The sequence below is a fragment of the Nicotiana tabacum genome, chromosome 2, assembly GCF_000715075.1.
Source record: "Nicotiana tabacum cultivar K326 chromosome 2, ASM71507v2, whole genome shotgun sequence".
Taxonomy (NCBI): Eukaryota; Viridiplantae; Streptophyta; class Magnoliopsida; order Solanales; family Solanaceae; genus Nicotiana; species Nicotiana tabacum.
The window spans coordinates 60,816,027-60,834,814 of record NC_134081.1 but is presented as its reverse complement, the minus strand read 5'-3'; the positions used below and the strand labels follow the sequence as shown (position 1 = coordinate 60,834,814).

Sequence of the window (18,788 nt, the reverse complement as noted above, 5' to 3'; positions counted from 1 at the left end):
AAAACCCGGTGCATCCTCGGTAATTGCACCACTGAAAGTTGGAGGATCATACTTCTTGAACCTCTTAAGCCTCTTCTTCTCCTCCTCTGATGCCTCTAGCCTGACCTTAGGCTGAACCGGGATAACGGGTTGTGCTGGCATAACTCCGGGAACCTGATAAACCTAGACCCGCTACTCTAGAGTACAGGTCGCGGGAGTCTGAGATCCTCCCCCAATCTGAGATATAGCTGGTGCAACTGGGATCAATCCCACATGAGCTACAGTGATGAACATACTCAGGAAATGTGCTAAGGTCTCTGGAGTGCAAGGGTAGCAAAAAGCGCCTCGGGTGCCTGTCCCCCAACCAGAGCTACTGGTGGCTCCTCATTTGCTGGTCTGACAGGTGCTCTAGCTATAGCACGCGCCCCTCCCCGGGTGTCTACCTCTCGCGGCTCTACCCCCTAATAGAGCCGAAAGACTCTATAAACTTGCTTATGACTCATAGCACCTAAAAACCTAGAGCTCTAATGCCAACTTGTCACGATCCCAAAATCCCACCTTAGGAATCGTGATGGCACCTAGTCTCTAAGACTAGGTAAGCCTATCACATGTTGAGAATTTAACCGAAATAAATGATTAAGCTATTAATTCAAACTGATAAATGACATAATATCACCTGAATGGAACAATAGTCGTACAATCCCAAAATCGGTGGTACAGAGTCATAAGCTCTACTGAAATACACTAGGAATCTCTATTATAATATTGTTCGGAAATGAGAGGCACAATAGCATATGATCACTAGAAGGTGACTCTGAGGCCTGCGGCACAAGCAGAAGCACCTGGATATGCACAAAAATATACAAAAGTATAGTATGAGTACACCACAATGGTACCCAGTAAGTATCAAGACTAACCTCAGCGGAGTAGTGACGAGGTCGGATCAAGACAATTACTAGACACAGAAACTGTGCACAATATTAATATAATCTAGCAACAGGAAGTAAAAGCAATAAAGGACAATAAAGTAGAATATTAATATAAGACTAACAATAAAAGTAATAGAAATAAATGACAACAAGGCAGAATATTAATATAAGGCTAACAACGGAAGTAATAGCAATAAATGACAACAATATGTGAACATATGATAAAAACATCAAATAATCAAATAAAGTCAAAATACAAGTGAATTGAATTAAGGAAAACAATAACCGTTCAAATCAACAAGACGTTCCAACATAGAGTGTACAACAAGAATCACTCCGAGGTACCACACCTCATATTCACATTTCACAAGTCATAATCACAATCTTTCTTATATCGCCGCGTGAGCCTTGCATTTATTTAAAAAAATATTTGTCCCAAAATAGCTTCACGCGCTTTAACCCCCTATTTCGCCGTGTGTGCCTCAAATGAAGTAATTTCCCTACTAGAAACATGTGCATAAGTTCCCCTTATCTCGTCGCACGCGCATCAATATCACCACCTTTATACCGCCGCATGCGCATCACGTCACAACACAATAATCATCTTGAACCACACGTGCCCATATGCCATAATATTTTCCACCACAATAATACCAATATAATCACAACACATAGCCCACGATTCAACCATAATGTGTACAAGAGTCTCAATAACAACAAAATGAAACGGAAAATAACTCAACAAGGAAAAATTTTCCAATAAACAACAACTTCAACCACAAAAGATGTTAATAGCTCTCAATAACTACAACTTTAATTAAATGCATAAGAATAAACTCAACAATAAAGGATATGATATGTAATAACAACCTCAATCAAACGCATATAAGAGTAAACTCGACAAAAAAAGACAGAACATGTAATAACCAATTCAATTAAAGCATATAAGAGTAAACTTTACAATGAGAGATGGAACATGTAATATCAACTTCAATTAAATGCTTAAGAATAAACTCGACAAAGAAGAATATAACATGAGATAACAACTTCAATTAAATGCATAAAAGAAACCTATAAGTCTAAATAAGTTAATTTTCAGATATAAGTCTGTGTACACACTCGTTACCTCATGTACATGTCTTCCACATAATTCAAATAGTGCAATTATACCAAATCTTACGGGATAATTTTCTCCATACAAAGATAGGCAAGATACTTACCTCAACTAGACCAAATCAACATTCAAAAATAGCTTTTCCCTTAAAATTCGCCCCCGCACGGCTCAGATCTAACCAAAATGACTTAATATCATCAAACAATGCAAGAGAAACCAATTTCGGCCAATAAAGCTAATATCTTTACACAATTTTCCAAAAATCAACAAAATTTAACCCCGGGCCCATCGGGTCAAAACCCGACTCCAAGAGTAGATCTCGACTACCCATAACCCCACGAGTCCATATATGTGTTTTGTTTTCAAATCCGAGTCCAATTCGACTCTCAAATCTCAATTTTTTATTTTTCAAAACATAGACAAAATTTTCCAAAACTTCTCTTCAGATTCCAAGGATTAGAGGTTAAATATCATAAATAATCATGTAATATAATTAAAAATTGATCAAAATCATTTATCCAATAGTTTTATGTGAAAATCTCTCATCAAAATCGCCTCCTACCGAGTCTAGGATTCTAAAATATGAAAATAAAGCTAAATCCCATTTTTCCCAACCCTTTTGTTCAGGTGCAGAAGTCGCAATTATGAATTGCGAACCCTCACAAATGCGACGCCTCACAACCCTGGAAAATGTCGCAAATGCGACATTGACTTCGCAAATGCGGCCAGATGGTTGCAAATGCGACCTACCCATTCCCAAGCCTTTCTTCACAATTTCGAGTAAGGCATCACATTTGCGATACCTAATCCCTCTCTGCCTACATCGCAATTGCAATGTTGGTGCTCGCAATTGCGATATCTAGAGCATCAGCACACCATCAACCTCGAATGAATTCAAATCAATCTGAAACTCACTTGAGCGCTCGGGGCTCCACACCAAACATTTACACAAGTCTAAAAATATTATACGAATCGCTCGCGCGATCCAAAATACCAAAATAATATCCGAAACCACGAATTGGATATCAAAACACATGAAGTCCAAAAGAAAACTCAAGAATTGCTAGAAACACAACCAAGCGTCTGATTCCTATCAAACCAACTCGGAATGAAACCAAATTTTGCAGACAAGTTTCAAATAGAAAAAGAGATCTATTCCAAGTCCCAAAATTAAAATCCGAACCCGATAGTCATAAAGTCAACCTACGGTCAAACCTAAGAAAAATTCTAAACTTCAAATTGCCAACTTTCAAGTCAAATTAATCTAGGGACCTCCGAATTAAATTTTGGGCATACGCCTAAGTCCAAAATTACAATACAAATCTATCAGAGACATCAAAATACCGTTCCGGGTTTGTTTTTACAAAAGTCAAACCTCGATTAATTTTTTCAACTTAAGCTTATAAAGCAAGAACAAAGGGATCCAAATCACTTCAAAACGTTCCCGAAATGAAACTAACCATTCCCGCAAATCATAAAATCATAAATACACATATGAGAAGCTTCAAAAGAGAAAACATGGATCAAATACACAAAGCGACTATTCGGGTCGTTACAAAGTGGCAGCGTCACAATAGGCCACTTGGCAATTTAGGACAAAGTTAGTTATGTTAGGTACTAATTAGTTTCTTTGAATTTAAATTTTAAAAATAAATAAATTATGCATTGTGTTCTTAATAAATAGTTACTTTTTTGAATTCAAATTTAAACATACTTAACTATTTTTTGTTACGAAAAAATAATTTTTATATATTAGAAATTATTTATTCTGAACCCTATTCTATTTTAAATTGAGAAGTTGCCAACACATAATATAATATCTATCTATATAAAATAAAATATATGATGCCAAGTGGCATAACCATAAGATGACAAGTATAGATTTTTTGGACAAAGCTCTAACAAGTTGGAGTTTTAAAATAATTATAAATAAAAAATAAAAATAAAAAAATTATCAATTCAAATTGGAGAGTAGTTTCTTCCTAATATGGTAGTCTATACCTATAAGAAACTGTCAATTCAAATCATCAATATTTTTTTATAAAAAATATTTAGTGAATTCGACTTTAAATATAACAATATTATTTTGAATTTACAGATAGAAATATCTAAGTTGAGATAAAATAAAAGTTCATTTGCTAATGCAAATAATGAAAAAAATAAAAATTATTTAAAATATCAGTAGATTTATGACAAAATAGTAAAATTTACTTATTTGTTTATATTTTGAAAAAAATCAAAATTAAAACTTTATTTAAATATGATCGTATTTAGATTATATGTAAAATTCAAAAGGAAGAAAACTAATAATAATATTACAGTAGAAAAAATGTACAAAGATGAAAATACAGATAATATGAGGATATTTCAACTTTGAATTAATTTAGAAAATAAAATAAATTAAATAAATAATACGCAAAGATATTATTAATAAATTTAGAAAATTGAAGAATTGTGAACAATAAAATAAAATTAAGCTCCAAGAAAGTTGAAGTTTTAAATTATTTTAAAATAAAAAAATAAAAAATAAAAAATTGCCAATTCAAATTGGGGATTGATTTCTTCCTAATATGATAGTCTATATCTATAAAAAAAAAAACTACCAATTCAAACTGCAAATAAGTTTTTGATAAAGAAAATAATTTTAATTCAAATTTAAAGATAAAATATTATTTCGAATTTATAGATAGAAATATTTGAGTTGAGATAAAAGAACAGCTCATTTGCTTATAACAAATATTGCAAAAATAGCAATTATTAAGAATATCAGTAGATTTATGATAAAATAGTAAAATTACTTATATGTTTATATTTTGAAAAATTTCAAAATTTACAATTTGATTCATGTATGATTATATATAAAATTTAAAATGAAGAAAACTAATTATAATATTACAGTAGAAAAAATATACAAAGATTATATTGATAAATTAAGTAAATAATACACAAAGATATTATCGATAAATTTAGAAAATTGAATAATTGTGAACAATAAAATAAAATTTTAAAAATAATGTTTTGAGAAGTAAGAAATATATGTTAAAAGGAGTAGTGGACAATGATATTAAATCAAGTAATGCGCTAATAAAAAAAATTCAATAGCCTAATAATACTAAATAATAAAAATTATAATAAAGAAAAAATAAGAAATAAAGTTATACGATGACTATATAATTAATTTTTCTTTAATTTCATATAGTTTAGTAAATGAAATATTGATTGAGAAGTAAGATGCTAGTTGAAATTTAACATGATATAATATATTAAAAATATTATAGTTTAAAATAATATATTCAACCGCTCATGGCGCTGGAGTTTGAGAATTAAGACAAACGCGCTAAGCGCTAGAATAGGCAGGGGAAGGCACCAAGTTCCCCCATCTGCTTTTACATATTTTCTCCAGGCCAGGGTCCAACAATTTACTTGATTTAGGAAAAAATGGCAGGAGACGATGAACAAAGACTCAAGATTCGCCCTTGTCTTAAATCTCAAAGTTCCTTCAATAATTATCCCAAATGGAAACACAAGGTTCCATTTTTACTTCTACAATACCCTTGTTTACATTTGGGGCAAATTGATGGATTCAATATTTTTTTCATAAACTGTTTTGTAGCTCAGAGAAAATTGTTACAGAAGGGTCCGAGAAGATCGAAGCCGCCTTCTTTGGAAATTAAGGTTCGCCAACGACCAACAACACAAGGTTTTTAGTAATTTCTCATATCCCAAAATATTTCATCTACTCTATGGGAACTGATTGTTACTGTTTCATTAGTGATGTTTCTCCTTTTTTTGGTTTGTAACCCATAGGCAGATCCAGTATTTGAAATTTATGGGTTCCAAAAGAATATTACAATAATAACAAGGGTTCACACTTAAATATTTATAGATATCTAGTGTATTTCTTAATATGTTTACAGAGTTTTGGGCAAAAGCTATTGAGTTAACTTGTAACCGAAACCGTAGATCTGCCCCTTTCTGTAACTGCTGTCTGTTGAAACCTTTCAAAAGAATTACCCGGAAACAATGGAGGGCAATCAAGTTCTCTTCATTTGTCAATAAAAGTTCCATACCTGTTATTTATTGAGTGGTGAATTCTGGCAATTGGCTAATAAGCCATTCGAAATGGGCCGAAGTTGATATGTTATCTGAATTGGCACCTCAATTCATTATAAGACTGGATCAATCACTCGCTAACGATTCGTAGATAGGGGGTTTCTATTGTTAGCACTAGTGTGATGTGTACCTTTTACCACAATTGCACTGTGGCTTAATCTCCCGGTACGTCTGGTTGAAAGAGTGGGTTTCCTTCTTTTGCGGAAGGATAAGATGGCATGATCTATTTTCTTTTTGCAAACCCTAATTTGTAATTCGACCTTATTCTATGCATTGATTAGTTAGAATGCAAGTTTTTCTGCCTCAAATGGATGATAAATCATGCCAATAACATTGCTTCCATATGTGTACGTATTCCATAAACATTTTGCAACTGGTCAACATTCTTTAGTTATATCATTCCTCATGTTTCCCTTTTTTTCTGCAAAGGTATGCTAAATTTCTAGCACAGATCTTTCTTTGTCAAAGCTTCCTGAAAAGTATTTAGATATCTTTACTTTCAAAAATTAAGAAAAGAGGCAAAAACCCAGCGAGGCATATTATGGCTGATCCCATGTCCATAGCAATGCCTGGAAAGTGGCTATGGAGGATTTTATAGAGTGTCAATCAATAGCAGAAATGCTATAACCTTGGTGTCAATGTCCCTTTGTTGTTGGCTCAGAAAAGTAAGTGAAACAGCACTTGAGTTTGTTGTATGTCACTTAACAACAACAAGTGATCTCTAGTTCTCTCAAGGTGATTTTCTTTGGTACTGATTGGTAAGGATCGGACGATAATTGTCTTTGAGGATACTGTTGTCTATCAGACAATAAATCTAGGTTGTAAAGCTCATTGTGGTAAACCGACAAGTTTCTTCTCTGGAATGTCTATTGGTGTCAAGGGGTATCAGAAAACCTTATAAATGCTGGGGTAGACATTTTTTGGAGACAAGTCCTCACTAGGTCATTACGTCTGAAATATCTTTTATCCCTACTATTTTTGCTAGCTTTTTATGTATATCCAGTAGGATCCTAGACTAGACTCCTATACATCACATGTTTGTCATTTATCTGCTCTTCTTGTAAACTAGAGTTGGCTTTTAAAATTTTATACACTTCTAAAGCTTGGTGTTATTGTCAGTTTTCTGAATGTGGTCATCAGTTATACTCCAACTTGTCCCACTTTGTGTGTTTAACAGAAGGTAATTAGCTTGTTCCTTGAACTTATATTAGCCTATGTGGTTGCAGAATCTGATCAAGTCATCTCTAGAGGTCATAGTTTCTGATGAAATACAGAAATTTAAGAACTCATATCACAGCACGAGTCTTGATAATTCAAAATTCTCCCCAGCATCTGATGATACTATATGGGAATATGATGGCCTTGATGAAGCTTATCAAGGTGATTGTGAGGAAATGTTGCTCGAAATGCAGAGGATTTTTTATGAAGATCTCAGGGTGGAAGAAACAAAAGGTAAAGGTCTTTCACACATCATCTGGAATTAGGTGCTCTCCTAGTTGTGGGTTTAGAGAACTTCATAGTGTTCCGAGTAGAGATAATCTACTTTATATAAGCTCGGGAAAAAGAATCCAGGCGTTATTGAGGAGCTTAGACTCACTCATTTCGTCAAAGTTTGAAGGTGACAGAAAATCATGAACTGTCGTCTGCCATGTGGAACTAGTTTTTTGTTTCCTTTTTCAGTTTTATCCTTTTCATGGAGGAGGGATTCTTTTAGGAAGTACATATCGATTGACCTGTATTTTGAGTTAGATTGCTCTGGCTTTTTGCAGAACAAGGTTCTACTGGAACTTGGGAAGATGAAGAAGACGAGTATTTGGCTTGTGCAGTATTCGAGCACATGACCCTCAACGAGAAGGTTTGTGGCCCACTATAAAAGTCAAAACAAAAAAGTAACCTTACAAAGTGTCAGTTCAGATTAACCACAACAAATTATGATTTGCATTTCTCATCATTCCTTTCCTGTAAAATTGGTTAGAAACCCTATAACTCCCTATTTTCAGTAAGCGTGGATTTACAATTTTTAGCTTATTTGATACACGAGAATGCTATTCATAGTATGGCATTGTTGGTCAAACTATTGTATCAAGTTTTAATTTGACTCTCTTTTACCGCTGTATACTCCCCCACCCACCCACCCCCAAAAAAAAAAAAAAAAAGGATTGTAATCTTAAACGGTCCTGCCTCCATGGCAAAAGGTTTTGTCTAATAATGATACTAGAGCAAATGAGATGGCCAGTTGATTGTGCTGTAATGAATATATTAGGCAGGATCACTCCGAAAATTCTCAATGGTTAATGGAAGGAAAAGCTGTTACTGTTTCAGCTGTTAACATTTGTAGGTTCTTATTTGCTGACTCATACAAGGGTTGTGTTTTTGGGTTTTGCTGGTATATGTTTTAGTTTCACATTCATACATTCAGATGATTTCTTGTTTCACATGGTCTCTGTCAATTTGCTGACACTTCTGATAATAGGTGATTTTTTGAATTACCTTGATGTTTCCTATAGGGTGGCAAAGAGGTTTGGTGTCCCATCTGCAAGCAAGGGGAGTTGAAAGAGAACTGTCATCTTATCTATTGCACTCTTTGTGGACTTAGGCTCAACAGAGATGATGAGGTTAGTCTTTTTTTAATTTAAATGTCTTATGTACTTTTCAGTTTTTTAAAATTTTTCTATTATTTGATAAGTAATTCGAGACTTTTCTGAAGGTTTTTGATTTACAATAACTGCTGTCTTGTTTGCATCAAATTACACCCTTGTTTAGTTACTTTCTTGGGTTTTAAGTGAAAAATATTTCCCCACCACAGCCTTGCTCTTTCTTGTTTGTGGGAGGGTTTTATCTGCAAACCAGAATCTTTTGTATACCAGATTTGTAGCTGCTGCTATAACCTACTATTGTGAAGTGATTAAGTATGACATTCTGGGTATTGGTGCAGGGTTGAAAACTGGTAAATTTAGTTGTTGGAATATTTGTTTTTGTACTAAGGGAATGCTTTTCTCTCTTTGCATTTTGTATCACTTGAGTTTATTTGCTCCTAAGTTAACATTTGAGTCTTATGCATTGTATATGTCTGCATTATAGGTTTAGTGAAGAGTAGGTAATTGTTTTATACTGGAACATACTTCAAAATGTTTTTTTAAAATATGTTATCTGATGGTCTTTTTTTTCCAGATCAATCTAGAGGTATTACGAAATAGATTGGCTGAAGCTCATTCAGACCATCTTGATAAAGGATGCAGGTTAAAGCCTAAATTTTGTGTTGAAACTAGATTTACTCTGAATGCACTGTACGTTACCTGTCAGGGATGTGGCATGTTTGAGGTTGTAATATAGGCAGTTTCTTCTTAAGCTATGTTCTCTTCCTTCTTGGTGTTCTTCCGTTGATTGTAATGGTTGATGTTTGGAAGGGATAAAGCCCGTAATTAAGGAGAGAATATGTATGTATATATATTGGAGAAAAGAATTACGGCGAAATAAAAATGGACCATTATTAAAAGCAGAAATGCTAAAGACAACCAGTTCAGTTATATCTGATGAACTTTGATGGTGTGACTATGGATTTAAATACAGTAGCTTCGATGATTTATAATGCAACAGCAACCTCCGGGATTGCAAGATTTTTCCTAATTTTTGCAAAAACACTCCAGTAAAATTTGGAACAAGTAATCTCCGTCTACTTTCAGCTATTTAAGCAATTAATTGATATATTTTGCTCCACAACAATAAAATTAAACTTTGACTACAAGAGATAGGGGTGAAACGCTTGGATCACGCCCTCCTCACCCTCAAGTGAAAGCTTTGAAGATAAGCTTTAATTTGAGCATCATATGTTATTGTTAGCACCCGCAATAGAAATCATATAAAGTCCCAAAGAGTGATGGAAAAGAGTATTTTCTGCACGTAAAACAAAATTTTCACATAAATGAATAGGAAATTACATAGGATTTTACATCTTGTGTGATACTCAACTCAACAATACTACAATGCTCCTCCCATGTTGCATATAGCTAACAACAATGACATCTCTTTAAGTACAAACAAATGCAAGCTTAACTGGAAAGAAACCAAAAAAGAATATTGAAGACAAATGATCACATGCAGAGAGACGGTGACCAAATGCAATATAGAAGCATAACATGATTGGAAACAATGCTATTCTACACCAACCAGTTACTTCAAGTGCCAGTTACCCACATGACTCTGGCATTGACATCAATTTACAGCAACACGGTAAGAATTTACTTTATCATCATGGCCAAAAAGACCATCTTTAGCAGTCCACCAAACGCCACATGCTGGGGAATGCTAGATATCAGAGGCATCGCAATGACGAGCTTGCTTTAGGAAAATTTACCCACCTCTTCAATTGAAAAGTCCAAAAGGGAGCTACAGCTACTCAAATGCAGCATCTAGAAGAGTTCCTCAGAATTGAATTTGTTCCATGCTTCCTGAAAAATATAACTTGAGAATAAGCTAAAGAGAGTTGTGCAGTCAGAAATAACAAAGGCAGAAAAAGGATATTACGATGATAATTTTGGCAAAAAGGCAATAACTCAAGCTAAGCAATTCAGGTAAAAGGATACAGAAATCCTGACCACTTAAAATCAACAGATTGGAGAAAAGAAGTGAGTAGTCGGGAACACATGGATGATAACGACCAGAAAAAATAGACTGCCAATAGGTCCACCAAGCCTACAGCAACAATGGAATGATAGACTCTTCATGCCTTAACAGAGGAGTCTATTTTCACATCTGCTTTACAATAATATCAAACCATGACAGTTGCTGGAAATCTATTACATGTCTCATCCAAAAAACAAAAAAGAGAATAATTTGTGGCACGTGAATCTAAGATGCATTGACCACTGTTAAGTACCTTAAGTAGGTCAAAAACCTTCTCGGCAATATATTTTTGTTGAAGGGTGGCACCTTTCTGCTGCACCTTATCAGGATGAATACACAGGGTTGCTTTTCTATATACTTTTTTGACAGAGGCGCCCGTAATCAAATCTGTCAAGGACACAGGCTGCCAACCACATTCAGGCCAAAGCACCTGATGAATAAAAACGAGAGAAAATTACATCATAAGGAGAAAAAAAAAAGTTTAAGTGACTTTGAACAGGATGATATTATTATTAAGTGAAGAAAGTTCAAACATTTGAGGAATAGGATAGTCAAGAACTAGATAACCTAATCAAAACTAGATAAAAAAGTTTATGATTTCCAAGAGATTTGAAATCATAGTCACTTTGGCTTATGAATTTCCATTTCAGAAACTGGTAGTTTCATTTTCCTTTTTCAACGACGGTGTTCAAAGTGGGAGGGCTGAGGGTAACTATCTCCAAGAAAATATGATTGACTAGCAACCAAACACGACAATAGACAGACTAAGTTGTTTGTATGTTTTCTTTTGGCTCCTAAAATTTCTATATCTATATTTTAGAAGAAACACCAGTATTCCTTCAGGTGGTAAGGGTTTTATTGGGAGGGGGATTATTTTAAACAAAATATGGGCAAATTATGTATGGAAACCAAACGCACATATTGCAAAGTCGATAGAAGTGCACGCAGATTTCCCTCTTTTCCAGCAGCCCATCGCTTGATCTCAAAATCTAATGTTTCAGCAATTCTCTGCAACAATTAGTAAACCAATAAGATTAAAGAATAAACAGCAACAGTCAAAGAAGCAAAGGATGACGATACAAATAAAACTTAAAGAGGAACGAGGAAAAAGCAAGCTCATCTTTAGAATGCAAGTTCAACCAAGAAACCAACAACACTTGACTCATTTTATTCACTAAAAGGTGACATGTGTAGAGGCAAGGAAACAAGGAGCAATATTAATTTTCCTTGCTTTAACTCGATTTATTCAGCACTTAAAACTACCGCTAAAAAAATCAGCACTTCGAACTAAGTAGTGCTGTAGTCAATATATAACTATGGCTACCTCGATTTCGCATATTAACACAATCAATCAACTACAACTCAATCCGAATTAGTTGAGTTAGCTATATGACTTCTTTATGTTGATTCTTTCTCTATTCAGTCTCTTTCATTCCAAACTAAAAAATTATCTATTTAGGCAATATGTGAGTGCCTTTCATGCAGCAGCAACAAAACTCTCCAAATAGTGAGTTGCTGATCAAAAAGGCCGTGTTTACTAGGATTTTCAGTAATAGATTCAACATTGTATTGTGAATAGTAGCTTAGTTGTTTAGTCACCTTACACAGCAAATTTCTATTTATAGCTTTTGCTAGTTATTTGTCAAAACAGAACTTACATGTCTTTCTTCCTGATCCCTCAGCACTTGAAGGTCACGCTGATTCTTTTCAGCCAAAGCTTTAGCCTGAGCACATACATATCAACTATGAATAAATACATAAACAATGAGCACCAATAGACTACATGCTAAAAGCTGTAAAATATCCAACATGACTAGAAAGAAAATATTATTTGTCAGGATATATACCGCACGCTCCTGTGTACGATGATGGCGTTCAAGTCTGGCTCTTCTTCTTTCTTCAGTTTCCCCTTCAACATCTTGGAAATCTCCAGATGATGCAGAAGCTGGTGAAGTTCAATAGTAAACAATAAAGCCATGAGAAACAACTTAAAAACCAAATCAGATACATAATGTTCGCCCATGAAGACACGAGGAATTACCTCCAAAAATGGAAGAAAGATCATCCACGAAACTAGTAGTGGAAGATGCTTTCCTCATGTTGGAGGACGCTACACCAGACGATGATTTTGGCCCTTCAGATCCTGCCTTAGTCTGGAATTGCGAATCAAATACATTGTCCTAAAATTGGCAGCGAACGAAGTAAAGGTCAGCAAGAATGAACGTCAAAGGTTTATCGTTACTTAGTAAAAAAAATTAAACTAAAGAACAACAAAGAATGTTAATGATGTTCGCTACTCACTGGAGTACTCGTTCTCGTCTTTGGTGCACTGCTGGCTCTACCCATACTAAAAAAGGATTCAAGATCATTATCATTCCTTTGTTGGTTCATTCTTGCAGCAGCAGCTACCCTTTCTCGAGCCTCTACAGCTGCCCTTTCTCGAGCTTCTGCAGCTGCCCTTTCTACTGCTGCTCGTTCCGCCCGTCGTCGTGCCTCAGCCTCAGCCTTCACAGCAGAAGCTTTTTCACGCGCTTCTTTTTCCCTTGCTTCTGCAGCTGCCTTTTCAGCTCTTTCTTTAGCTTCTGCTGCAGCTCTTTCGCGAGCTTCTGCTTGTGCTCTCTGAACTGCAGCCCTTTCAGCCCGTCCTCGAGCTTCAGCAGCAGCCTTCTCCACAGCAGCTCTTTCTGCTTTTAAACGAGCTTCAGCAGCTGCTCTGTCACGTGCCCCAACTGCTGCTCTTTCCCGTGCTTCCCTAGTAGCCCTTTCTACCGCTTGCCTAGCCCTTTCTTTTTCAAGCTCCCTCGCTCTCTCCCTTTCTCTCTCAAGCTTCCTTTGTGCTCTTTCTTCCTCTTCCTTTTCCCGTTGTCGCCTCTCATTTTCTAGTCTCTCCTGGTTTTCTTGAAACTCTCGTTCCTGCACTTCATTTATTGCTTCTTCATCCCTTTCCAGATGTACATCTTCCTTACTCTTAGCAGATTTTGCATATTCCCTTTCTCGGACTTCCTTAGCATGTCTAAATTTGGCCTCGGCTCTATCCATAGCCTCCTTCATTGCAGCTGCTGAGGCAGCAGCTACAGAGTTTGCATTCATCTCTTCTCCAGAAAAAGCATCAGCATTTTCATCAGTGCTACTCCTGGGCCAACCCCTGGCAAAATCCTCAAGTTCATCCAACTGTGAGACTGGAGGGCTTTTAACTGCAGGACGGACAGGCTTAGGACTCTGAGAATACTGGTTGTGATTTGGGGAAGAGGAGTACCCATCACCCTTCCTTCTTGCATTTGAAGCAAAGAAACTTGCCTCTGATTTTGAACTGCGCCGTGGTATTGGAGGCGGTGGTCGAGATGGAGGTGGAGCACTTGTAGGTCGTGTAAAAAGAGGAATCGCTGATACAGTAAGCCATATATCATCAGAAGACTGCACTTGTTCCTCTGATCTTGGGGATGTATCTACTTGGAAGTTTGATTCATGAAGATCATTATCTGCATATGGAGGTGGAGCAGCTTCACTGAAAGATCTCAGAGGATCTTCTGAAGGCATGTCAAAAAGAGGAGACTCCTGATCCCCACGAACCTTTTTCTGTGAGTGGCTTTCAGAAGATCTAAATGACGATGTCCCAATATTTTCTCTAGAGGTAGAGGTATGTGCATCACTCCTTCCTGGTCCAGCCTTTGACGGGCTCCTGTCCTTACCTCCAGTCTTCTTCTCAGGGGAAAGTGGACGAACCGGCTTATTAAAACCATTAAGTGGATCTAGATCATCAAACACCCCTCCACTAACTGATGAAGCATCAGTTTTCGCAGTTCCAGATTTACCAAGCTTACCAATCTCCTCCAGTGGATCTGAAAACTCCCCGGGAGAAGAATTTGCTGGTACCGAGGTCGACTCTAAAACTACAAAAGGGTCATCAAACACACTAGAGCTTCTATTTGAATTTCCAGCAGGTTTGGAGGGTTGAGTTGACTCTGTAAATGACCTGCGGTAAAGCACAGCTTTAATCATACTAGAATCAAAATTAATGCAACAGAGGTAAAGCAATAAATTTCCTGCATTTGGAGTACATTTAATTTAATCTAATCAATGACTCTAATTAGCAAAATGATATGCAGAAAAGAAAATTGTCCCACATGCCAAATACAGTCTATTTATCGCGGCCAGTTTGGCAAATTCCCTTCTCAATCTTGTTTTCATCTGAACATACCACTTATAGTAAAAAATCTAATCGTCAGTTTCCAGTCAATTCTGGTAACATGAACAACAAAGAACTAAATGATAAATGAAGAAACTTCGTTTTAACAAGACATCCAAACTACTAAACAGGTTCAGTTGAACCGCTAATTGTCAAGGCTGACAGGACTTTAACACCTGTCACAAAAATTGCATCTTTTGCGCTTATCAGTTAGAGGTGACAGTTTCAACCAACTACTATTTTGCCAATCAGGAGCATACCAAGAGAAGACGGAAATTACTCCATGTATTAGCAACAAGGGTTATGGAGATTTCAAAAACTATACAAAGTGAGAATGACTCAAAAATTTATATGGACAACCAGTTCTTCATACAAAGGGAACAAGCTTATTACGTTAGCCCTCTAAAGCAGTATTTACACCCTTAAAAATAGTATGCATGTCAACCAGAGAAAGCAGATGATCTGATCATGTTCTCCATCTTACAGTACCCAAAAATTTTGACCCTTTTCTATGACTGCAGAGAAGTAAGAATGTTTGGAGTTCAACCCCAAAGCCCTCTCCAAACCCCAAAAACAAAGGGGCGATAAGTACATAAGATGCAGAACCGTTTTCGAACAGCCAATCATAATAAATAAGCAGTTTAAATGCACAATCATCATTCCATGATAATATTCCCTAGTACAAGTTTTTGTCAGTGAACTTCACCGTCAGAAGAAGATAATCTATGCACATTATTAGCTGCATCGTTTAAGCTAAGCAAACCCTTAAATACAGACAGCAAACCATTACCAGAAACAATTTCTCAGAAAGAGGCATGATTTATCCAGATGAACACAATGCTAGTACTATTTAATAGCTCTAGTAATTCAGCAATACATTTAATAACTCTCAGGAGTGTACTAAGTTCACCAACACACCAATCGATAAAGAAGGTCATACAGCTTTCAAATTCTATGATATCCAGCAATAGTTCCCCACACGAGCTAAATAATCAAATCCTGAATCACTGATCTCCAGTCCAAGTAAGATTTCATAAGAGGTGCTTGCAAATGCTTTTCTTGTTCGTGCAACAAAATAATAGGAAGTCAATGAAATTCTGTTTTTGTTAATGACCTATAAACTCCACTGTTTCAGCTTCACAACTCGGAGATAGTGGGTCAGCCTTCTCCACTTAAAGGCAAGGCTTAGTTCCACAGCCAGGTCACATTTGTTATTTATGTCTCATTGCACCAAAAATAGCTGAAATTAAACAATTGGATAGGGAAGGAGCTCCAAAAAGATATGACAAAGTACCTGCTACTGGTGGCAGGACTGCCACTCCCAAAGCCAGCTAGTAAATCATCGAACTCTGTGGAACCACTGCTCTTGCCACTCTTCGGTTCAGCCACCTTCTCATTCCTCCCCAAATTCCCCAACAGATCATCAAAATGACTCTTATGATCAGTCCTCTGAGGCGGCGGAATCATTGTAGCAAAAACATCGTCTTCAAATCTCGCCGTGGATGAAGACACCGATTTACTCTTTACTCCCGGTAATCCATCAAATATGTCCTCGTCGTATACTGGCTTGTCATAAACAGGCAACGATGATGTTTTCATGTTGTCATCGTTGTTATTGTTATTGCTCTTCGATTCATTCCCCGACTTGAAAATTGAATCGTAATTGAAGTCGTTCATCGACGCCGACTTATTGCTATTGCCAGTAGTATTTGTGTACTTAGGAGGCCCGCCAAAGACATCGTTAAATAACGTACCATCAGGATCATCAAACAATGGTGAAGAGGTCGTTGATCGAACGGAGGAGGAACGTCGATCTCCGGCGTCGGATCTCATCGGTGCCGATTTTCCTGCTGGTCGGAACCCGAAGTCTCGAGCTAACACATCGAGCTCATCCATTGGAAATATTCAAGTCGCAGCAGATCTGGCAGAATTTTACAATATTGCCCTTAGAAACAGGGCAATTGTCGCTGTACAGATCTGTAAACTGGAAGCAACAGCAAGAGCAATATGGTCAATTAACTTGCAGATGATTAGCTGTGAATGAATGAAGGACATGAATAATAATCTGAATATATAAATGCATATATATTTTAAAAGCTACATATACGTATACAATATGTATGTATATGTAAAAAATTAGGAGATAGAGATAGATTAGAGAGAGAAAGTGAACATTGAATTAGGGTTTGAAGGGAAGGAGTGAGTATCGGCGGTGACTGGTTCTATTCTTCCTCCGACCTCCGTCGTGTGGTTTGCTTTTTCCCTGTCTCTCGTCTCTTTCAATTTTCTCTTTCTTTTATTTCATTTTTTCTTTTGAATTAATTGGGTTCTTTTTTGTGGAAAGAGCCTTCTTCTTTCATAAAATTTCTACTCTGCCCCAAATATTTTTAGGTTATGAAGAGCAAATCTTTAACTTTTTTACTTTTTCTCTGATTTGTTCATCTATGTTGACTTTCAAAGTAAGTTGCCTTCAATTGAAAGAAAAAACACTTGTTTTACAGTTAAGAGTATTTTTTAAAAGGATAAGCTGAACATATAGCCATAGACCTAAAGTTACCCCTTGACCTTGAAGTTGAGGGTAACCTTTTACGCACTCAACCTTTCTCTAGTGTACATAAGACATTTCATTTTTTATCAAAACCTGAGACATGTAAAGCGCCAACAGAGGGCGTGAAAACCTACTATTTGACAAACATCAACAATAAAATATAGATCTTAACGACTCTTTTGATTACATTAAAAAAGGTCCTCAACCCTTTGCCAAAAATTAGACCCACCCTCGAATTTTTTCCCTTCTTGAGTCATTAGCTTCAAAGCTTTTGAAGTTTTCTTCTTTTCCAATCTTCTTTATCTCGTATAATTTCTCTTTAAATTAGAGTGTAATTATCAATCTTGAATCTTTTCTTTTGTTTCTCGTTTAAACTTTAAAAAACATTAAGGTTATTATGTGATGTATAATTTTAAGCATATTTACCATTATGGTGAAGAAGTTATGTTGGTAATTTCATGGAGATTGATAATCCTAGTCATCGTTTAAATAAGTGTAGATTCTATGAGGTAAGCTTAATATAAAAAATTTAGTTAAATTCAATATTTCATTTTTTAACACTAAAATTTTATTTCTTAGAAGGATCGTAAGACGGGCTATAATTTTTTTAATGGTTTGATCCCCCAATTTTGGAGCACTTAAAATGTGTTATCTTGGGGTTGCTTAAGAAGAAGAAGGCGTTCGATGCATTTGTGAAGGGAGTTAGAAATAAAAGAAATTGGAGGAGATTGATAATTTTGATTCAGCTGTAATTATATTCAAGGTGACCGCCGGCGAAATTCTATTATCTGTCACACCTCCTATGAGCCCTAAGCAGACCAAGGACTGCTACATAATATAAAATTTGTAGGATGGTCTATGAACCATATTTCTTAGTAGTTAGGTTTTTTCACCTTTGTTGTAAGTTTTATCTTTTGGTAGCTTATTCAACTCCTTTTTTTGATAATGAAAGAAGGATGTGATTTGTGCTAATGATGTTTGAAGTTAATAAAAGAAGTTTGTAGTCAACAATTTGTATTGATATTGTTTTGGTGGTTGTGTGTTCATTGTGTCAATGTTGAGTTTTGGTTATTTCTGTCATGTCCCGGCCTAGGAGAACGGGATCGGCGCTCAACCGAGATATCTCAATCAAGCAAGCCTACTTAGTGCCTAATATCTAACATTGCCCATGAATGATTCAAGAATAAATAACAACAGATAGTCAATCGAGAGGATAGACATGTACATCATTAACTTTCGTTAATTAAAGAGTTTCATTGGTAGATAACAAAAAATACAAATTCTTAGTTTACAAGT

General features: G+C 35.9%; 2 protein-coding genes across 4 annotated transcripts; one reads left to right on the top strand and one right to left on the bottom strand.

Annotated features, from left to right (window-relative positions):
* The first annotated feature begins 5,330 nt into the window (after window positions 1-5,330).
* On the top strand, window positions 5,331-9,638 carry LOC107824115 (uncharacterized). 2 transcript variants are annotated; one of them, XM_016650848.2, is made up of 6 exons: window positions 5,331-5,550; window positions 5,636-5,722; window positions 7,362-7,587; window positions 7,905-7,990; window positions 8,643-8,750; window positions 9,307-9,638. In XM_016650848.2, the coding sequence occupies exons 1-6, from the start codon at window positions 5,461-5,463 to the stop codon at window positions 9,466-9,468; spliced, it is 759 nt and encodes a 252-aa protein (XP_016506334.2). In that variant the 5' UTR covers window positions 5,331-5,460; the 3' UTR covers window positions 9,469-9,638. The 2 variants fall into 2 exon arrangements, with proteins under 2 accessions (XP_016506334.2, XP_016506335.2); XM_016650849.2 differs by having other exon boundaries at window positions 5,385-5,550; window positions 5,636-5,697.
* A 387-nt stretch (window positions 9,639-10,025) lies between these two features.
* LOC107824114 (auxilin-related protein 1) lies at window positions 10,026-17,274 on the bottom strand. 2 transcript variants are annotated; one of them, XM_016650847.2, is made up of 9 exons: window positions 17,118-17,274; window positions 16,239-16,921; window positions 13,060-14,731; window positions 12,800-12,938; window positions 12,606-12,703; window positions 12,417-12,482; window positions 11,677-11,766; window positions 11,012-11,188; window positions 10,026-10,583 (listed from the first exon to the last, which is right to left on the bottom strand). In XM_016650847.2, exons 2-9 carry the CDS (start codon window positions 16,838-16,840, stop codon window positions 10,545-10,547), a joined length of 2,883 nt encoding a protein of 960 aa, XP_016506333.2. In that variant the 5' UTR covers window positions 16,841-16,921; window positions 17,118-17,274; the 3' UTR covers window positions 10,026-10,544. The 2 variants fall into 2 exon arrangements, with proteins under 2 accessions (XP_016506333.2, XP_075089609.1); XM_075233508.1 differs by having other exon boundaries at window positions 16,239-16,928; window positions 17,118-17,230.
* Window positions 17,275-18,788: the final 1,514 nt, after the last annotated feature.